The 23,029-nt window shown below is 40.3% G+C and overlaps 1 protein-coding gene across 5 annotated transcripts in view; it reads right to left on the bottom strand.

The window, feature by feature from the left end:
- The window catches only part of TSHZ2 (teashirt zinc finger homeobox 2), a 230,466-nt gene extending 214,357 nt beyond the window's left edge, over positions 1-16,109 (bottom strand). For 3 of the 5 annotated variants that reach the window (XM_072026555.1, XM_038166381.2, XM_038166382.2), the window contains exons 1-2: positions 14,578-16,109; positions 6,165-6,267 (exon numbers count right to left, since the gene is read on the bottom strand). In XM_072026555.1, coding sequence (XP_071882656.1) covers positions 6,165-6,210 — 46 coding nt within the window. In that variant the 5' untranslated portion in view covers positions 6,211-6,267; positions 14,578-16,109. The remainder of the gene's footprint in view (positions 1-6,164; positions 6,268-14,577) is intronic. The other 2 variants (XM_027473143.3, XM_013105558.5) reach the window with 2 other exon arrangements.
- Positions 16,110-23,029: the final 6,920 nt, after the last annotated feature.

Genomic DNA, 23,029 nt, shown 5'->3' with positions numbered 1-23,029 from the left:
GAGGACATGAGTGAATTCACTTCAGAAGCCAAATAAAGTTTTGAGTCACTGCTGACTCAGGTAAAACTCCAATTTAATAAAAAACCTTCAAAATATAACCTCTTCTAGATAAGGCAACAGTAATCAACTAGCCAAATACACTCAGACGAGGAAGAGGAAATTCTGAGTATGAGTGCAAAAATGAATCATTATTCTGATAATGTTTTTGTTATTATTTTTGCAGATGGATCTGAAAGCTCTTACAACTCAATTAAGTTACCACAGCCAATAAAGACAAAAAGCAAAATCAGGGCAGATACTTTCCGCCTAGACACTATGGTGATGGGCACATTAGAAATGAGGCAGATTAGATAGATGAACTAGACAGACACATCTAACTGTCCTCCAGTGCACTCATTTGTTTGACAGCCTGGAAAATGCCAACATTCCTGGGATTAAATGAAAATAGAAAACTGCATTTTCACTGTAAAATATACACAGAACTTTGCTATGTCAGTTTCTCTTTGTTAAAATAAACCAGTGCCCAACCAAGTACTCCCAGAGCAACTCAAAGTACAATAAGCTAAATGAAACAGTAACTAAGATGCAACCAACTGAAAGCCCTTATGCTGCTACCCTTTTGTCCCGGGATATTAGCGGTGTGATATGACCTGCACACACTTCAATACACTAATTTTTCTTGAGCTCAACACCACCAAAATGCTAAATTGCCCATCTTGCATTGCTTATCTTGAAACCCTATTTCTTTACTGCATGACTGCCAACTCCTCTACCTTTATGGGCCTGTCAAACAGTTTTTGTTTTGTGGTGTTCTTTGTTCTTCAAGCATGTAAAACTAAACAAATATCTTGGATATAAAAAATAAAGAACACCAATAACTGTACTGATTCTCCCCAGAGGTTTCTGGTCCAGGTTACAGATGTATTGGCGTGGCTTTTTCTTCAGTGCTCAGAAAGACGCATACACAATGATACACGGTTAGCACTTGTGTTCGTGTTCAACAGCTCCATATTTTTTCTTAGCACCAGGACATGTGCACAAGTAGGGAGCTAGATTTGGCAGTATGCAATTTGGCAGTCTCCAAGCCGGATCCTGTTCTTGCCCACTCCAGCTTTGACAGAAGTGCCGGCTGCAGCCCGGGGAGCTGTGCGACATCCCGGTGCTGTCGGGGAGAACAGAATCCAGCTCCTTGTGACAGTTTTCCCCACACAACATCACAATCAGCCAAACACATTTGTAATCTACTGCAGCTGGTGTTTCTATAATTGATAGAGATATAAAAGCCCTTTTTGCTAAAGTAGTACTTTTGTATTTTTTTTTTCTTGGGGGAGTTGTGAGAAAGCAGCTACAAAAAGTGAGCTCTAAATCTCAGATAATGTAGCTCCCTTTAGAATCCCAAGCTTAAAGCAAGTAGTTATGAGTTTTAGCGATGCAAAAAAACGGAGCTAAAAACAAACATTTATTTTACTTGACGTAGCAAAACAGTGGATTAAAAAGTTAAATCAATGCGCCGTCTGAATGGTTCCTGCTGTAGCTGCAATTTCAAATGAAATAAGAATGTTATAAAAACTCTTGCATATTAGGCACATTTGGAAATGTCTCCTTGTAACTGTTCTTTAAGTGTTCTGTCTATGAGCACTAACAGGTCACTGCACAGGAAATGCAAAAATATGTTATATTTTAATCAGGGCATATAAAACACTGTCTAGAATGTTACATTGCCCTTGGGAATCTGTAGTAAGTAGGGGAACTTTTACAAAGTCCAGGTCACTCTCCACATTACATCACTCTAAAAAAAAAATTATTAGGTTAAATTATATAGATGTCATGCATTAGAACTTTCCCAGTTGTAGGATGATGACTAAGAGATGCATATTTCCTTGGAGAAACTCATAATCAGTCCCTTGTTCCCCTGTACATACTTTGTATATTGAAAATAGTGTATTTTAACTGAATTGAAATGTTTCCAAACAATCTTAATGAAAGAGGACAAATACAAGAATGAGACTTTTCGTATCCTCGCCAACAACAAATTTCAGCACTCAACCCCTAACACACAGGCACCAATTGAAAACCTGTCTGGCTATACCTCATAGGTGATAAAAAAAAAAGGAAAGAAGGTATTTTAGCAGAGATGTTTGGGAATGATTAAGGTAAAATGTCCCTAGTCCAAACAAGTGGAAACCCAGATGTCAGTGTCATAACATTCCCCCTCCCCCATAAATATTACTCCAAGTGATTTACCTCTGTTTAACCCAAATCACAAGATGATAAAATATCTAATAAGTTCACAGAAACAACAAAAGAGTAATGTGAGGGTGACTGTTTTCTAGATTAACATTCTCAGGATTCTAGCTATTTAACATACAACATCTGGGAGGTGACACAAAACTTCACAGTGCCCTGACAACATCCTGCTCTGCTCTCACTGCTCCTGGTTCAAATTTTGTCACTGACTTCCAGATAGAAAGATTCAATTTCTATAAAAAGTCTCCCATAGAGCAACAAATAGAATAAAATACAAAGCCCTGCCCCAAGAGAAACAAAAGTCGGTGTTGCAAGGGCCCAGCGCCTGCTGAGGTAAATGGCGGTTGCCTTCACAGCGACACAGTGATCGGCGATCTGCGATTTGCATGTTGCAGCATGAGAACAGATCTCAAACTAACAGGCCCTTTTTATCTAAACAGATATCTGTGGTTGCAACTCTTGGCATTATTCTTTGTATTTTTTCTCTAAGCTGCTCTCTTTTAGTACAACAGCTTTGTAACTGCCTGTATTTTCCACCCTTTGTTCCAGCCTACCTACAGTGCAGGGCTCCTCCAGGCCTCAACTCCTGCCGTGCCCCTCAGTGAAAACAGGCCACCATCTCCATTTCACAGACAGGGAGCACATCTTGGGCACCTTTAAAGTAACTTTCTCCACACAAAGGCAGGTGCCAAGCCCTGTACAGGCAGTGCTGGGGTAGCCAACCTTCCCCTGACCACCGCAAGCACTGATGTGAGGTGTGGAGAAGCTGCTATCACACAGGCCCCGTCTTGGTCAGGGCACCATCTAGCACACTCAGGGCAGACAATCTCCTCACTCTGCTTTGACTGCTCAGACCCATAGCCATCCGTGCAGCAGGGTAAGCAATTGTCCTACTTATCCCCTGCTAACACATATTTTAAGGGACTGTAATTGAAAAAGAGAAACTGAGAACAGAGCATGCGTGGTGGAGATGGCATGCTTGGAGAATGCTGTGTCACCTTCTAAAAATTCTTTGGCAACAGCAACTTTTAGACTTTATAAGTCAGACAAATTTGGGTGGATTTTTTTTTTTTTTTTTCAGGGAAAGCAGAAGACATCTCTGAAAAATGTTCACGTCACTGCCAGAAAGCAGTGGTCCCACAGCTTTGGAAAAAAAACAAAAACCCTGACATACGTCTTTTATTAAACTTTTGCCAAACAACATCCTACCCTAAATTTCAGGAAGAACATTTTAATAAAGGAAACACAGATTTTGGCAATGGAAAATGTTGCTTTGAACAGCTCAGATCTGGAAACATTAGAACGAGTAGAAATCAAGCCTTTCAACAGAAAACCCCAAACAATCTGGGCGACAGGAATTGTTGCACCCATGACATAGATATTATTTCTATGCCCGGGGCTATGCAGTACTCCCAGCATCAGTCCTTTCAAGACCTCCATTGGTTTTCTGCTCTTTTCTAGCTCTTCATGTTTTCCTCTTTTTGTTATCATATAGCTGAACTTTCTCCATGTCAAAGTGCTGCCCAGTAGGTTACAGAACTGAGGCCTGTGCAGCAATGCTGGCTGCTTGTTCTGCCCCATCCACAGCACAGTTCAAGCAATCCATCCAGTCAGAGGAATGATCAGACAAAACAAAACAAAAAATCCATAATTCAGAACACAGAGAAGCTTGATGACTCGGTCTGTGTTATATGAGCTGTTTTTTTTTTTCTCATCTGCAAATAAAGCAATAATTGGCTGAGCCTACAAAACCCAGGTCTGAGCCTCTGATTCAGCCAAAGGGGGTTCTTGGGCTTAAATTTAAGTGCATACTTAAAATTGATACTCCTTAATCATCAAGTATTCAGCCACTCATTACTGATATATATTTTAATGATGTGCTCTTAATTTTGGTCTGGTTTCAAAAGTACTATTTCCTCAAATTCAATATAAATTCCAGGATTGCGAAATGAGGCCCTGAAATTGTGTTTAAGAGTGTTTTTTTCTGTTACAAGGTATGTTTAAAATACAAATTTGAAGGAGTTTGGGATGTCAGGTGATGTTTTGTTAGCTTTTGACAAGAGAAAATATTTAATACCCTCATTTTTTTCCTGCTCTGAATATTAGTTTAATTGTCACAAATAATTAAACGCTTATGAGTAAAAGACATCTTTAGACATTTTGACAATACATATTAAGAGATGCTTTAAGGGAAATCTGCACAGATCGGCTTTTATTTGTTATGCTAAACGATGATGCATCTTGATTGCATTTGTTCCTTATTTGTGTGTGCAACAGGAGACGTACTGTGAATGATCTGTAAGGAATAAAATGACAGTATTTGACAGGCTAGGAAATGTCTGGGCAAGGATACAGGATAAGGAACCCTAAAAGGGCATTGTTTGTGGAGGGGCAATGGGATAGAGACACTCCCTTCAATCTAAGGCAATGAAAGGCGCCAACAACTAAATTACAGTTAATAACAGCAAGAAATAAACATAAATTACATATACAAGGCTCAAGCTCAAGGATTTTGGACCACTAAAAATATATATTATTATATCAATTATCACAGAGAGACAAATTCCCATCCTGGGAATTTGAATACAAACTCTAATAACGTACTATTCAGACATAGAGGCAAGCATTAATTTCCATGCGAAAAGGAGCCATGGTAGAACTTCCCATTTCCCCAGCTCCAGAGAAGAAAGCCCTACCTAGTGATTCAGCCCTGAATGCTCTGGCTTCTGTGAGAGAGGGTAGCAGGTGGTCTCCCAGGTAAGGCAGATTAGCCCTATATTACTTAAGATTTATTCTGAGTTCTTGTCAATATAATGGCTGAAATGACCATTCCCAAAAGGTAATATGGTGTGAAAATAAACATAAACAATCCTTAATGAATCCATAGGCTATTACTTGCATCATATTTCTTCTATAGGCAATACATACATCTCTGTTTAGGAAAACAACACTGCCCTTGATCAAGGCTTAACAATTCCTGTTCACACAAGAGAGGGAACAGAGCAAGTCCATGGGAACTGCTTGGGGCTAAACGCTTTTGTAAATTCAAGTCTCTCTTTAGATGCCCACATAAGGATTTAGACCCTTAACTTCAGAAGCAGACTTACAAAAATCAGAGCCTTAAAGTTTATTACCAGAGATTTCCAACCACCTCTGGCAGACTGCGTGGAGGAAAATGTGTATGTCCTGTTAGGTTATAATTAGACTACACTTTTCATATTTCTCAGAGCAATGCATTATATATTGTCAGAAATACAAAGCTGGATCCCAGGTCTGACAAAGAAATATAGAGCATTATATGGGGAGAAAAGTAACTGTAATCAAATCCTCCAGTTCTGAAACTTATCACTGACCAACAATGCATCAGAAGACAGCATAGGGAAGTTAAAAACTTAAATTATGCTGACTAAAACTATCCTCCTAGAAACGATAATTTGGACTGGAAGCTAACGGAGCCCAGTCTTTTTCTGTTGGAAGTGCGCTGACAATATAAATGTGATCTAATACGTAGAGCAGGGAATTAGGAGCAAATGCTGTTTGACCTTGAGCAAATCAGTTAATGCCTCCTGGCTTCAATTTGCCTTTCTGTAAAATGGGGACAAAATATTCTACTATGCTGTGGTTATTATATGGAGTACATAGCATTAATACAAAATCCTTGGAAGAAAGGTGCTAAGTGTGAAGAAATATTAATCTACTTCCTATCAAAGTGCACATATATGAGCAGGAACCATGCAGCTAATCAAAAGCACTAGAAAGCTTTTAATTTTTAGCATTTAATGCTACAGATGATCAATATAACTACTTAGCATCTTTTTCCTTTCACATGTTAATTTAATGCTACTTGTACTGTGCTCATAAATGTTATGACATGGCTGAAAAACACATAAAAAATTAATTGTGGAAGACGAACATACCAGCTAGAATAAGATTATGTTTCTTCAGTACAAAACTGTACATCATGAAAAGATCCAGCTTTTTTTTGGTCCACTCACGCTGCAGGAAGTAAATGAGTTCTTCCTATATGTACAAAGAAAATTGCAGACCTTATGAATTGTAGTAGTGATTCCCAGTGCTATTCACACAGAATTGTTTATATACAGAGTAGAATCTTTCATTTCATAAAAAAAATAAAATAAAATAAGACTTCATCCAAGTGGAGGGTCAGTGATAGAAATAGGTCTGTTGTCTGCAAATATCAAAGTGCAGATTTTCATTTTTATCTGCTCTTTCACTAGAAAAATCTTTGCTATCAAGGTATTCCAGCAAATTTATTTATTTTCATTAACAACAAGAACTGTGTTCTGCTTCTTTTCTACAGAAATTCCACACTGATCCCACATAAACAGACCAAATATCACTTCAGCAAAGTTGCTTTGGGAATATTTAATAGCATTTTTTAAGTTATGAAAGCAATATTGAATGAAATTTACTACAATTTAAGATAAGTGCGTCTTAATTTTATATGAACAGAGAGACTTAACAAACAAACAAAAAAACAACAGTAACAGTTCTGATTATATTATGGAATATTAGGCCTTGTGCAAAACTGTCCCTTTTCTTTTTTACATGCTTAAAAACAAGCACAACAGGCTTTTCAATTAAATGAGTCTTTTGAGAGAGATGCAGGAAGAGCCAGAAAGCTCCTTAAACTTTATTGCTTTTCATCTTTGTCAGGTAGAGATGTATATTAAAAATGACCTGTTCTTTCCATTACTTAGTCCTTCCTGCAAGTTTTTTCCTCTAATTTGACCTGTCACTTTCAAGGGTTTCCCAAAATGGGAATGGAAGGCTTGATCTGGATCAGTTTTCTCCATAAATTCAGTAGTTTTGCTTTTCTATTGCCATCTAGAGCTGAGGATGCTTCCAATAGTCTCTACCATTATGAGTAACTTTAATGAGCCTCAGTATCATTAGACGATACAGTTTACAGAACACAGGGAAAAAAAGACACAGAAAGGAATAAGATACAGCTATAATAGATACAAGCCGTGGAGATGAAAGAAAGAAGTCAGCATCTCATTTGCATTAATACAATAAAAATACGGCATTAATGTTGCTAGTTGTAAATTTTTTTTCAATAAAGTTGAGCCTGATTATATCTGAAAAAAAAGACAGGCTGTGCATTCCTCATAGGTCTTGCATGTGTTTAGGCTTTAAAGAACAGTTTCTGGCTATTAACTTTCTAGATTTAATTGCCACTAAAAACAATCTCCATGAAACTTCAATTGAAAGCCACTCCTCGAGAACCAATGGTCTGATCTTTCAAAGCCAAAACTGCTTTGTTTACAGCAATACAAATTCAGAGCCACACTTCACATAACTCCACTCCATCATTATGTTATGTATTTTGTTTACTGGTATTATGTGTGCATACATATATAATTATATACACATTCACATACAGCACGGTTCATCCTGAGAATCAGTCAAACACAATATTGCCAACCTTCTTTATTCAAAAATCACAAATCACACCCTCAAAAATCATGAGACAAGCTGAAAATTATGAGATACTAAAAACAGTTACTTTGAGAATGCTGTATTTTTCTTCTGACACAAGAACTTTTAGGCTGCATGTTTTTAAGCTTTCTAGTTCTCCATGGCAGGGGAGTTAAAATACATTTTCCCTTTAGAATGTATATTCGGTATTTGGTTAATTACCAGACTCCAGGAGCTGAAGGTTTAAATAAAATACACACTAACAAAGGACTTTCAGTCGACACAACTCCCCAAATCACACAAATTTGAACACATGGGCAAGTATTAGTGGAATTCACAAAACCTGCTTCAAACTACTGAGCTTTCCAGCTTGTATCAGTAAGAACAGTGCATCCCTCACCCAGGCAGGCACTTGGCTATCCGTTTTGCAGGTATGTATGTGTGCATACCTGAGAGGGATCTATTTCCTATCCATTTCGGACTGTATGTTCCATTTAGCTGTAGAATTTCACCAATAACTGAAACCATCGGGTGCTGCACATTATAAAGTATGCATTTTTCACAATCTAATCCTGTCATTTTGTAACTATTGTTGTGACTTTATTTTTCCTAGGGCAAAGGGGAAAAACATTTCTTTTTGGGAAACAAAGATTCTCTTCATTTTCCTAAATGAAACACTTAATGCAACACTTAGATCATAAGACCAGTTTTTCCACTTCTTTTTGCCGAAAAACCTCACAAGGTAACAAATGAAAAGCCAGCAGTTAAAGAGGGATGTGTAAATCTAATGGGAAACAGCATGCTTCTATGATGGCTTTCTCCTTGAAACCTTAAAAAACACACCGTTCACTGTCAAGGCATTTCTGAGTTGCAAAAGCTGTTATTATAACATGGTAAAAATGACTCGGTGCCAAAATCCAGTGGCCTCTAGTGAGAGGTCACCTTAACGAGGAAGAGCTGATTTTGATGTCTAAAACTACCCGGAACTTTTAGGCTCCCGATTCACAGAACCCTCTTCATGCACTTACTTGAGAGCTGCTGCTCGTGTGCACAATGAAACAGAGCACATTAGAAGGGATTCTTTAAAAGACCGTATCATCTACAGGTACCTAGAAGCAGTGTTCAATAATTAACGCAGAGAATGGAAATGTGTTTGAGAAGTGAAGTTAGCCAAGCAAGTAAAACATCTCAGTCCTACAGACCTTAGAAAAGAGCAGCGTGCAACCCTCAGTAAGACAAGTTACAGCCAGAGCTCAAAGGCAGGTTATGCTTTAAAGCTTAGTGGTAGAATCTGGTCCCTCTTTAGATGCAAAACATTGCTAAAAAATATGTGTATTTAATTTCATAGCTAAACAGCCCAGTCTTACATAGATAGTCTTTACACAAGGCAGTTACCCATTGAAGCAAAGTGCTGAGTAAGAGATGCAGAACTGGACCCACTCTCATGCAAATTATTGTAATTAAATAGGTAATGAAAAATCACTGCTCTTGCACGAATGAAATGTAAGACTTCAGCTGTGAGTGTAATGTGTTTCCAATTGTCTCCTGTATCAGATTCGGAGACAGATGAAAATGTCTCTCTGCTTGCATGAGCATGCTTTAGAGGTAAAACTTCACAAATATTTTCATTTTGAAGAGAATAGGGAAAAACAAAGGGTTATTTTAGCAGTAAAGTCAGTAGGATAATCTTTTTTAAGGCATAATATGGTACACACATGTCTCAACCCAAGAGGCATTAAATACAATTTGAATCATTTTACTTTGCATTTGCTAATAATACGTCATCCAGTAGATGAACCAGGCCTTATTCTCCCCTCCATGAGCTGACATGATATTTTTTTTACATTTGAGCTCTTAAGATCTGCACAATAGCTTAACACAATAAGTGTTTAGCCTCTGGTTCCAACTGTAATTGATAGAGTACAGTTCCATTCCCTCTGCTGCTGCTAAGTTGGGAATTGCAGCCACAGCAACTGACAGCATTTTTTTTTTTTCCGTGAGTCTGGAGTTGCTCTCTGGGAGTGATGTCCTCATCGGGATGTGAAGTAAAGTGACGGGAGAAAGGCTCACCCCGGCCCTGTGCCACGGAGGAACTCCACGGACCTCTCCTAGGGGAAACAGTTGCTGGAGGTGGGTGCTACTAATGAGAGCAAAAAGCAGGAGAAAGCTTCGGGAGGAAATAGCAAAATCCTGCAGTTCTGAAGAAAACAGGCTTTCTTATTAGAGAGCACAGAGAAGGGACAGCATTTATGCAGAAGAATTTCTGACAATAAGCATATTTGCACAAGTGCTATAAAATTATGTCATTTACTGATGGAAACATATTTTATATTACCGTCACAGGGGCAGAACTCTTGGTGAGTCCCAATTTTATGTAGTGATAACATACTGTGCTTTGTTACATGAGATTCAAACTGAAATAAGGAAACAACTGAACCGAACGCGATTTCAAATTGTCCCATCCAAGCCTGAGTTTTGACATGGGAAAGAATCACATTGCAGCTTCGGGTTTAGTAGCCCGGGTCCAGATTTTAATGCAGATGGCTACTAATTTTGGTAGCTCTTTAGTTGCAAAAGTACCTATTTTGGAATGTATTTAATTAACTGGGATGTAAAGCCTTCCCTTGTTTGTGAACACTTTGGCTTTTTTGTCATCTGTCAGCATCATGATGTGCACAGTAACTGAAAGGTTCTGAGGCATGAGCTATTTAGGTGGTTTTGATGTGCACTTGCGTTTCTGGAGGATGTTTAAACAAAGCAGGGCTGCCATTTCTACAGTTTCATTCAGTACTGCTTGCGTGGAAACTGTTTCTATTCCCGTATAATAAAGGCTACAAATAATATCTGAAAAACCACAACGCTGTTGGTTATTAATACATGTACATATTGCTTCCTTTCATCACCGAAATGCATGTATCAGACCTAGCTGGTCATCTACTCTGCTCTCTAAAAAGCAGGATTTCACTTTCTAAATACGTTTCTGTTGTAAATAACCTTTACTACGAAGGTGCAAACTGCAGCTTTAAAGTACTGATCGCTAACCATCTTCTGTTTGCTGCTGTGTGAGGACTTTTCCAAAAACAAGACTGCCTTGTTCTACATCACCAATAAACAAAATAAAAGTGGCCGATATCTGTTTCTGCTGTACTTTTCAAGAGCTTTGGTTCTCAGATAGCCTATTGGGAAAGAAAGAAAGACAAATGCAAAACTGCAGCCGGAAAAGGCGTTAAGTCCAGATTCGTCTTTGCAGGCTTTAAAAAAGCAAACTAGCAATTCATGATCACAAAATAAAATATGCACATTTAAACAAGCTGCAGGGGAAAGGAGAGTTTAATCCAGTGAAATTGTGTTTGAAAGCTATTTCATACCCCTAGGAATAAAATCTGAATAGCAATTCTGCTTTGCTCCCACCTTTTTTCCACCCTTCTGTTAATATATTACCATTTGTTGTGGAATCGTTACAAGAGTTCTACCCCAGAGGTGGCTGCATTTTGTTGAAGGATGAAGTACTTTCTGGGCCTGAGTCTCTCCTTACTCACAGGAGCAGACAGTACTCATTGCCACTGCACCCATGCGAGTAAAGCTATTTTTGCTTTGCACCTGGGTGAGAGAAGAATTAGGCCCACAGTGTGTAAAGCCCGGTGTGATTCACTTGGAAGAAAGCTACAGCCCCAATGGGTTGCTTATTGTAAACAGAAGTCTGATACTAAAGCAGGCACTGATATAACGAGCCCTGAAAATCTGCTTTAAGAATTATTGAAATGGATATGACGATCTCAAAAAAGAATGACGATTCAGAACAGACTCGGCCCTGGAAAGATCAAAATGCATTTGACATAGTTTCAGCGTTGATATGAAATAAAGTATCTTTAAAAGTATAATTTGAGAGCAAAAATCCCCATCATCAAACATAAATAGTGTCCCATTTATCCAATTACGCTACCTTGTTTCATTACAATGGTCTGTAATATATTTCTTAGGAATACAAGGCTTAAAATTAATAATAGAACAGGACAAAATTGCCATGTATATTTCTCTAGATAGATTTTCATCTAACAGCAGGACTTCACTTCTGATTCACTCGCTGGTTCTCTCTAACCTTTACATTATTCATTAATCAAACTAGAAACCTGCTTTCAAAGTCAGTGCATGGTAGTAATTATTTACAGTTGTGCATAGTATTTAATTTTAAGCAATGACAAAAGCAGGCATGTCCAGAATCATAAGGCTTATCATTTTTCTTCCGTTGGAGGTGAACTATCTAAAGAAGCTAAAAGTTGCAAACTTCTCTTCAATATCTCTGCTGCCATCAAGACAAAATGCAGTGCAACTGATACCTTTGAACTTGTACAAGCAAAAATAAATAAAAGTGAAAATTAAGTAATATATAATGTACTAACTCCTTTAAATAAAAGGAATAAAGAGATTTGCTATCAGCCTTGATGAGCTATTCATTTCTTATTGCACAGTCTGTCTACTGTCACTTGGAGATATTTCTCACCATACAAAACAGAACCTCAGTGCTGTCCCTGAAAATGAAAGTCAGTTTTGAGAACTATAGACAGCAGGCACGTCTGCTCTCTGAACCCCTCTTTGCCCCCCACAAACACACAAATACAACTTCAAAGCAGGAGAACTATTGCAAACGTGTAAACCTACTTCAGATCAGTTATGCTGGATGAAACTGGACTGCATTTGCAGTATTTTGCTCACCTGAAAAAACATTGATCTGAGGACAAATGCAATCACAGAAACGCACCACGGAAGACCAATGCACATTTTATAATGGGAATAAAGATGGAGAGACATTATTGTGGTCATTCACATTTCTAGCTCATCGTTAAGACTCTCAAAAATTCTGTAACATTCTGGATAAAAATATATCTTCTTACTGTATTCTCAGCAGGGAAATCCTGGGAAACAACAGTATGGGCTTTGTTCGCAAGAATTTACTTACTCTGTAGTCTATGTTTCTAAAAAAGAACAGGGTGCCCCTGCTACAAAAAGATACTACACACATTGCAAGTGAAAATTCTACTTTGAAAACAAAATAAAATGAAGCCTCGTACTCCTGACAGAAAGAAAAAAGGAGCAATTCTAGCACTGTCACTGTGATGATCAGCATCCATGAAAAAATAGCTATTTATCCTGCAAGTTGAAAACGTTAATGCCTTACTCAGATATAACCTCTTTGTGAATAAAACAATAATAGCAACTCCTCAGAGAGTTTTTCTGAATATATATATGTGCATTTCTAGCGTAACTGTTATTTACTGTTAAAAGGATCTTTGCTTGCCAGCAATCACACTAGCAACCTGCATAGGTACATTCATTGGTCATGTCCCAAAAGACTCTGCCTGCATACCATTGTGCTACACCTATATGAATAAGGTAAAATACATAAGTTTATAAAAGTTATACGTGTCCCAGTTTCTGAAATATAACATTTACTTTTGAATGAAACCCAGGCACTACTTTTCAAAGTTTATTCAAGTATGCCACTAAAGTTGCCCATACATTTTGTCCCACGTATAATATGATACATGGAGAAAATATTCAGAAAGGGGAGGAAAAATTAGTAGACCATTTTGAAACTAAAATATGAAATATTAGTTTTCTTTTGAGAACTAATCTGACGAAGGACACAAAGAAAAAAAGAAGGGAAAAAAACCCGCCTACATTAAAAGCCAAACAAGATAATAATTGTGCGTGTCTGGCTAAGAGAATCTAGAGGGCAAGCCTTACGTCATTGGCACTTGGGTTACCATGGTGAGTGATTTATTGATATATATCAAGAATGAATAGATCAAAGGCAGCAAGATGACAGGTGATCAATCAAATGTCAAATCAAAGCTGGCAATCAACTGGAAAGCTGATTTTTCAGTGGGTGGGTCTGGCAGAAGAAAAATGAACTTCCATATTGCGCTTCCCAGAAACAAAACCCCACCACACTATTAAAAAAAAATAAAAAGCAATTAAGCAGCCTGAAAGAAAACTCTTTGAAAAGATTTACTATACAGGCCCACTCATCTGTTTCTTTTTCTTGGCCCCCAAAAGAAAAAGAACACCCTACAAATGACAAAACAAAACACTTCCAAAGTTGCAAACTATTTTCTTCTTAAAAAAAAAAAAAAAAAAAAAGAATAATTGCAAAACCACTTGGCATGTGCAAATATATAAACTCAGCTACAAAACAAAAGAAGAATTTGATTTGAAAATGTGGATTGTCTTCTAACAGTCAGAACGTTTCATTTTATTTCCTGTTGCAATTTTCACCACTGATGATCAAAGGCTGAACTTCCCCACCGGGTTCATCAGCAGAGACAGTCCCTGTACTATTTCAGGCATACACAACGCGCACACACACACACACGCCGGCACTGCCACCAGAAACACGGCGACATAAAGGATTAAACACCCCGACCCACTTCGCGACACGCGCGGTCTGAAAACAAAACCACCACAGGGGAGGAAAAAAAAAAAAAAAAAAAAAGATAATAAAATGTATAAAAAAAAATCGAAGCGGGAAGCAAATGGGAGGCTGCTTTGGGCTCCGGTAGGGAAAGGGGCCGGGGGGAGAAGGGGAAGGGAGCAGCAGAAAGTTGGGGGGAAAGTTTGGCCAGGGCAGGATGCGAGCCCGGCGCGGAGCCGCGGGGCCGGAGCGCGGTGGGAGCGCGCTGGGGGCAGCCCGGGTCGGAGCCGGGATCTGGGCGCTCCGGAGTGAAACCGGCTCGATGGAGTTAGGAAGGGAAAGGGAGGGGGAGGGGGATAAATAAATAAAGATCCAGCCCGGAAAAGCAAGGGTGACCCTAAATAATAATAAAGATGGGGGGTAGGAGTGGAAGGAGCGGAGAGACAGAGCCGTGTAAGTGGATGGCTTCTCCTTACCTGCAGCCCGTTTGGGTGCTTGCTGTTTCCTCCTTGGCATCGCTCTACTTTCTCCAATCTCACTTCTGTCCCCAGATCCGAGAGCCCTGAGACGCTCCTGAGTCGTGTTCCTCTGCCTCTGCCTCTCAGCTGCTTCCCCGGCACCCCCCTCAAGCCGCCCCTGCCCCCCTCCTTTCCACTCCACTGATAGGAACCTGTTTGGGTTTTATTTTATTTTACAGATCTAGGTTTCTTTCTTTGCCTCTCTCTCTCTCTCTCTCTCTCTCTCTTTTTTTTTTGGTTGGCTTTTTTTTTTTTTTTTTTTTTTTAACTGTTGCAACACTTGCTTTGCTTTGATTCAAACATCCAAGCTCAGGAGCGAATGAAAGGCGCCCACAGTGCCAGAGAACGAGAAGAAATAAATAACCAAATAGATATGTAGAGAGATAGATTCAAAAGGCAGCTCGGGAAAGACTGGGGGGGGTGGGGGGGGTGCTGCCTGCTTCCTCCTTTCCCTCTCCTCTCCTCCTCCTCCTCCTCCTCGCAGAGCCGGATGGCGGAGCGGTGCCGGGGGTGGGTGTGCGAGGTGTGTGTGCGGGGTGCGTGCGTGTGTGCAGGGTGTGCGTGTGTGCGGGGTGTGTGTGTGTGTGTGTGTGTGTGTGTGTGCGCCGAGCGCCGCCGGTTCCGTGCTGGCAGATGCCAGGCAGTGAGTGAGATGGGAGCGGGCAGGGAGGCTGGGGAGGGGAGGCAGCCTGCCGCTCACACGCACACACACTCGCGCACACACACACCCGCACACACACACACACGTACACACCCGCACACACCCGCACACACACACACACACACACACACACACATACAGGCAGGGCGAGGCGATGCCAGCAAACATCGATCCGCCGAGCAAAGCGCACGGGAACAAACTCCTCCTCCGCGCCCCGATGACAGGAGGAAATTTACTCCGCGCACACAGCTCGGCACGGCCGGGACCCCCCCATCCTCCTCCCACCACCACCCGTGGTGTCCCCCCTCCTCGTCTCGTGTCTCCCCCCCCCCCACGCGCGTCCCCGCACCCACGCGCGCACCCCCCCTCCCTCCGGCACCCACCCGCGGCCGCGTCCCGAGGGGGGCGCTGCGGGGCGGAGAAGGACGGGGGGGGCTCGAGGAGGGCCGGGGGGGTCGGGCGGTCCCCGCCGGGGGAGCCCCCGGGGGAGCCGTCGGGTTCGTGCCGGGCGCGAAGTTTGGGGAAGTTCAGGTGAAGCCCCCCCGAGCCTCCGCCTGGAGCCCGTCTGCAGCCCGCAGGGGGATGACATGACATGGAAAGGAAATGGAAGAGTAAAGGGAAACTGAAAAGAGAAAAGAAAAAAGAAGATGAGAAATAAAATAAAATGAAAAATAAAATAAATAAAACAAAACAAAACAAAACAAAATAAAATAAAATAAAATAAAATAAAATACAAATATATAAAGTTTATAAAATCAATTCAATAAATTAAAATAAATAAAGTAAAATCAATAAATAAAGTCGCGGCAGCACCGAGGAGCCCAGGGGCGCTGCACAGTGCCCATGCCCCCTCCCCGCTCTCCTCCCAGCCCCTGGTCCTTCAGTCCCGCAGGTGCCCCCCCTGCCCGGCAGCTGCGTGTTTCCCCCCCCAGCAAGCGGCAGGCCGGGGAGGGCAGCGGGTGCTGCGGCTTTGAATGCCTGGGCTCACCCAAAGAGGCACCTGAAGGTAACTTCCTCTGGCAGGTTTATTCCTTTCCCTGTTTTCTTTTTTATCTTTTATCTTTTTTTTTTTTTTTTAATTTATTAATTTTTTCTTCCCCTCTTCTCCCCCTCTTCCCCCCCCCCCCCCCCCCCCCCGGCTGCTGCTAACACCTTGAGGTTTTAAGAGGGAAAGAACGGATTCAGTTACATGCGTTCAATTATAATTTGTATAGGACTTCTGAAAAGTGGGCTTCACACTACTCCGTCACTTAACGCTGGAGTTTGTCATGGAACGGAGTTCTTTGATGCTTTTGTTGCTGTTCTGGCATTTGTATCCTTCTAATGAAACTATCGGGATTAATAGGAATCATTTGCATCCCGCTAAAATCAATGTGGCAGGTCAGGCTCTGTTACAAAGCACCAGCATGTGCCGCTCTGTTATAGCCGGTGTCACCAGCAATCCACAAGGCGCAGCCCCGCAGCTCAGGCAGGGAATGGGTTTTGATGGCAAGACCCCTAAGTGACCTTTGTATTTAGCAGCCTAATACGAGATTGTGTTTATGGAAGTGTCCACCTAGCTGATTTTGCTTAAATTATTTGATAGCCTTCCCTGTACAAACTCTAGCAATTTTTATAAGCAATTTTAAAGTATTTATTGGTGCAAGTAGATGCATAGTTTGAAAGATAAAATAGGATAACACTCCCATAAAATACTCATTTTTCCACTTTTGCCGAGCATAACTCACTCAGAAGTGAACAGCTCTGCTTGAAGCACTTAGAATTGCTCAGCCCTCTGATACCCGTGTGCAGCGTGTGTAAAACCCGGCCAGGCACACCTGGGGCTCTGCTCTGCCATCACTTCGGGCAGGTGTTGACATGGGGCAAAAGCAGCACCCGCAGCACCGGGGCAGTTGTCCTGGCATGGGGAGGAGAGGAGGTGACCAACCCCCTGACTGACCCTAAGCACCGTGCTGGGCCTGGGTCGGGCAGTTCAGGGGCAAGGTGGCAATCGAGGATTTTCTTCCTACATCTCACCCTGCCTCGGGTTGTGGTCCTGCAGGTCCTGCACCCTTCCCCTTCTGTGCCTTGGTTCCCAAGTCAGAAACACAGAGATGCTTCTTGTTGGTGTTATATTCCTTCTCCTCCCTGATTGCACGGAACAACACTGTACCTCTGCTTAGGCTAATTTGTTTATTATGAGGAATTGTGTTTTAAAAGCCCCTTTAACACAGTGACATTTTTATTACCAGTCCTGCCAAGTCGTGCACATGGCTCAGTGTGTCAGGACACCAGCAGGCATTGGAGCAGGGGCAGAGACAGAATCCCCTCCAATCTTAACCTCTCCATCTGGGATCTGCTACTTTTGCACAAGTTGAAAAGATCCATGCTCTAGATGTACGTGAAGCAGTGATTCAGTGCAGCCTGGGATCAGCGAGTAGCGGCTATTGTTCTCCAGAGCCATGGCTTACATCCAAATGCTACACACTGGGTATGGTATTTGTATCAGTGGCGTTTTCAGTCTCAACATGCAAGATGAGAAAGTCACTGTTTTAAATGGTTACTCCTTTGGGAAGGGGAAATTGAGAAGATGGACTTCTGAGTAGAGCACTAGTGAGATGGCACCCTATCCTCGGTGATAAATGGGAGCATTAACAAGGCTTGGTCGAGAGGAACCCTACAGATTTATGGCTTCCTGTCTCCACCAGCAGATGCCATTATGGCTGACAGAACAGAATGCCTTTCAAGAGGGAACTGGGGTGGGATTATGAAGAAGGGGGAAAAAAGCAAGCAGACTCGGGTGTCCATTTTTATCCACTGGTCAGAATTCGCTGATAGCTTTGAATAGAGCTGAAACTATACAGCAATTGTGTGCTCTCTCCTCCTGTTATTTATAACTAAGTTGGTGAAGGTCATTTAGCATCTCTTTAGCACAGGAAGAACCCATAATATTTACTGAAAGCATTTTTGCACACTTGAAAATTAGAGATAATAAAATGAACAGATAGCACTGGAGGCTTCCTTGGCTTATCCAATGGAATAATCTTGATGGGTGCTTAATGTTTACTTTGGAAATGTAGCAAATGATTCTGAAGCTATATTGAATTTTATCTATTTTTATTACATTGCAGAATAATATTTCTCTTTCCTGACAAAATGTTATGACCAGTAATAGCAATGGCAGTTATGCATGTTCAAAAAAGAGTAATCAAATCTCATGCTTCAGGGCATGAGCTGAATTCCCCACTGGGTTCAGGACAGAATTCGCTCCCCCCACATACAGCAATATACAATCAACTAGATATGTTCTTAGAGGTTTTCCAATTTCTTGGTTAGGTGCAGATTACATGGAACAACAGTGTGATCTGGGATAGGGAAAATCATCTATTGCTATGGCTTCAGGGTATTTTTGGTCTGATTTTTCAAAATAATGCATGTGATTTGCCGTGCATTACAGTAAAGTTTACAGACATTTTCACTCTCAATAAAGGGTCAAATGCGGTGCATGTACTTGATTTCAGTAACTGTGAGTAGTGACGTAGATACCATAGCGAGTAGTCACAACGAACTCAGATGTTTACTTGAAGTCTCTCATCTTACTTTGTGTTCTTTGTCTGTCCTTTGGTGGCTGCAATGCTGCTAATTAAATCTGTTGTTGTATTTTATTTTATTTTATTTTATTTTATTTTATTTTATTTTATTTTATTTTATTTTATTTATTTATTTATTTATTTTCTGGACTTCATCTATATGGAGATACATAGCTTACCTTAAACGAAATTCATCGTGGAGTTGATAAACTCTTTCAAGCTTTGCTTACCACTCTTAAGAAACAAACAAACAAACAAAAAAAAAAGTGAAAATATCGACAAATTCAGATGCAGATCCAACAACTCCTCTGGGCATTCTATTTTAGTGGGCTTACCATTATAAATTTTTCCAACTGTTGAATGCCTTTTGGAACCATATTTGTTCCTTTGTATGGTGCTCTCACACGAAATGGAGAACAGTTTATTTCCTTTCTCTTTGCAGCAATTTTTATTACATTTGAAGACTTATTACAACTACTCACCAAGTAACCCCAATTTCTTCAATCATTTATTGTAGGCCGTGTTTTCTGGACCTGGCATTATTTTCATTGTTCTGTGGCTGGACAACATATGTTTCGAAGCACAGTGCCAAAAACTGGATGCTTTATTGTGTTTGAAATCTTCCCAGCACCAAGTGGGATTACTTCACATGTCTAACATATGACACTCCTGTTTATATGTCCCAGTTTGACATATGCCCTTTTTGCAACAGCATGACACTGTTGACTCATGTACTGCTTCTGATTCACTGTAACCCCAGATGCTTTCTTGCAGAACTGCTTTGTAATCAGTTGTCCCCATCCTATATTTGAACAGCTGATTATGCATCAGTGACAACTTTGCACTGATTCATCTTGAATTGCATCCTATTTTTTCAGACTATTTCTGCAATTTGTCAAGATCATTCTGTATTACAATGCTGTCTTCAAAGGCTGTTGCCATTCCCTCTAGCTTGGTACCATCTGCAGATATCATGCAAAATATTCTCTGTTCCACCTCATAAAACAATAATAAAAGTATGGAACATTGCTGGGCCAAGGAGCCACTCCAGACGTTATTCCAGCCCGACAGTGGGCCACTAAGGTATGGTTTTGGAGGATGGTTTTCTGACCTCTTCCAGCCCCCTGCAGTAGTGGCATCTGGAGGATATCCCCTAGCTCACTTATAAGACTGTTACATGAGCCAGTGGCAAAAACTCACGCAAGTGAAGATATATGGCTTCTATATCCACAAGGTCTGTCATGCTGTTGTGGAATGAGGTTAGGTAGATTCAATATAATGTAACCCGAATAAATCCATGTTGTCTGCTGTTCATCTCCAAGAACCTTGTTCTAGGCTTATTTTGTTGCAGTACATTTACATGAACAGAAGGTAAGATGACCCAATGGTCCCTTCCTGCCCTTCCATCCTAAGATAGGTGCTATGCAAGGGCTGCTCTGAGTCTTCTGGACACCACTGGTCCACCACAGGTCTTCAAGGAAGATCACTGGTAGCTCTGAAATTGTTGTAAGATGAGTTTAATGGTCTGGCCTTATCTATGTGCTTTCTAAGTGCTCTTGAAACTCTTCTTCCTGCTGTAGTCAGGGCTCCCACTCTTCTGACACTGGTCTTGATTATTTTTGCAATCTGATCACAGCTGATTCATGTAGTGAAGATGAAAGCAAAAAAGGCTTTCTTAGGGTGATCTGTCAAAAGCTTTCTCTCTTTGCTGAGTGACAGATGTAATCTTTCCTAGGCCTTTTTCCTATGTAGAGAAGGCACTTACCAAACACTTTCTTATTTTTATGTTCCTTTCTAGTTGCATCTCATTTTGTGACTTTCTCTTTATAATTTTTTCCTTTGTGTTCTCGGTCACTATAAGGAACTGTCTCCTGCATGTTTTTACGTTAAGACAAATACTCATTTGTTTATAGAATTGTGTCTTTGATTTCAGAAATATTCCTTGTCATGCTATACAACAGTCTTTTTCCCTGCAAAGGGGCAGAACAGCAGCACTGGGGAAAAATCCATTTTCCCCTTTTCAGGCATTTCTCTGCACACAGCTCAGTTACTCCAGCTTGGTGGAGTGGTAGGGAAGGTTAAATTTCACTTCCTGGGATGAAATCCTGATATTGCTAATAACTTATACTTTGAGTAACAGCAGGCAGCATTTCCAGAGCCCCTTGCCTTCTAATCTTCAGCTAAAGGATTCACCTTTTGGCTGCAAAAAAAGGCATTTGAGTTTGAACTCCCATCTAACTGCAAAATGAATCCTTTGTGGCCAAGTAACGAGAATTTAAAACAGCGCGATGGTTTGCACAGTGCTGGCTGCAGCTACCTTCTTCAGCCACATCTGTGGTTCATCTTCCATCACAATGTCATCAGCTAAAATATCACATAAGATCTCATTCAGAACTATACATAAGGCTCACCATGCATTTTTTAACTATGACATCCTATTTCCAGAATTTATAATTCAGTCTTGCAAACCTACTGCAGACTGAAACAGCCTGGAAGCTCTCATTTTAGGAACTGAATTTTCCTTCTTTAAGTCACAACAAATCTCCAGATTAAAAAAAAAAAAAAAAAGCAGTAAACACACCATTTTTTTTTTTCTGAAATAAGAAGCACAGCAACACTAACACCATTTCCCAATCAAAACAGAAAAAAACAGCTAATTGAATAAGATTTTGATCTAAATGTTTTTCATACTGCAATCCAGAAACCTCCCGTTTTCTTCAGTGGATTTTGAATGAAGTCCATAATCAGCAGGCATGTTGGACTACTACCGCACTTATTTTCTTTTCTAGAAAAATGCCAATATCTTTAGATTTTAAAAAATAAAAAATAAAAATAAAAATCAGATAGAACTGGACGGCAAATGGACTCTAATTTAAGAAGAGCTTTTGGATGAAGACATAATGGAAAAAAAAAAAAAAAAAAAAAAAAAAAAAAACACACACACACGAAAACTGGCATTTTTGAAGGTGAAAGCAGAATTGGAAGAAGGCAGTGTTCTCCCAAAACATTTTTCCTTGAATATCATATTTTGTTGAAAAATATGTTTTAATATATATATTTTTTTTAAATCAATGAATGATAAAATTATAAAACTGATGATTTACAGAACATTAGCAATGCTGAATACTTCACTGGTCTTTCTAGAGCAACCTGCCTGGGAAACGGCTGTGAGGATCACACAAGGATGGCAGTTGGACCTTTGGTCTAAAGAATTCTGTGTCCGTACAAAATTCACACTTAGAAAGGCCCTGTCTGCAAGTTGCTAGGAGTTAGGAGGTTGTGAGGTTCACCTTTGAGAAGGGGACCGACAAGAAGGAAGAAGCAGGTTTCTTTTGGACAGTAGAACATCTTTACTCTTGAATGAGTAAGGGAATTTAACTAACTCCTTTAACTAAGGGAATGGGAGAGGCCAGGCCACCTACAAAGACAGGTAAGTAAATACTGAGGGTTCTTTGATGCCATATTTCTGTCTTCCTTTCAAAGACTGAGCAGCCATCCAAATAAAGACAGTAGATAAACTGTGGCAAATACATTATAGAGTGGACAAAACCAGGTAAACATCTCCAGGAAACTTTGAATTGGGTTAGGAACTCCTTGCCTTGAGTAGAAGGCACGGTGAAGGCATAGATGTTTGGGACTAAAAATACTTTTTAAAATGGTTATAGCAGTGTCAATGTTACAAAATATGCAAATATCCCTATCTGCCTGGATAATTTAATTACAAAGCACCCAATCACCATGGTATTGGAATGAATGCTTTCCATTATGCCATAATGAATTGTTTGTGCAGTGTAAGCCTATTCTTTCTTTTATTGGTGTGCTTATTTATTAGTATTTATAGTTGGAGAGGAAAATTATGCTGGTAATTGAAATAATTGATGTATCTGATATTTTAGGGGCTAAAATGAGTCTGGTACCTTTTAAAGCATCTTGTGCTCTGTCTATGGTAAGTGTTGGGGAAAAGGTGATGTGCTAAATACTTTAAGAATCTGTAGTTCTCTACATTGCCCCTTGTAATAAACCATGTCACCCACTGAGCCATGCTGGGATTTCTTTTATAGTCAAGGAAAGATAAATGGACAAATACAGTTTACACATACCAAGCACATTTGTTTAATAAACAATACAGAGAAAGTTTAACTGAAATGCTAAAGCCAGCAAAAGGGATAAGATACTTGAT

This window comes from Anas platyrhynchos, chromosome 21 (genome assembly GCF_047663525.1).
Source record: "Anas platyrhynchos isolate ZD024472 breed Pekin duck chromosome 21, IASCAAS_PekinDuck_T2T, whole genome shotgun sequence".
Lineage (NCBI taxonomy): Eukaryota > Metazoa > Chordata > Aves > Anseriformes > Anatidae > Anas > Anas platyrhynchos.
This window is presented reverse-complemented; position numbering and strand designations above follow the sequence as displayed.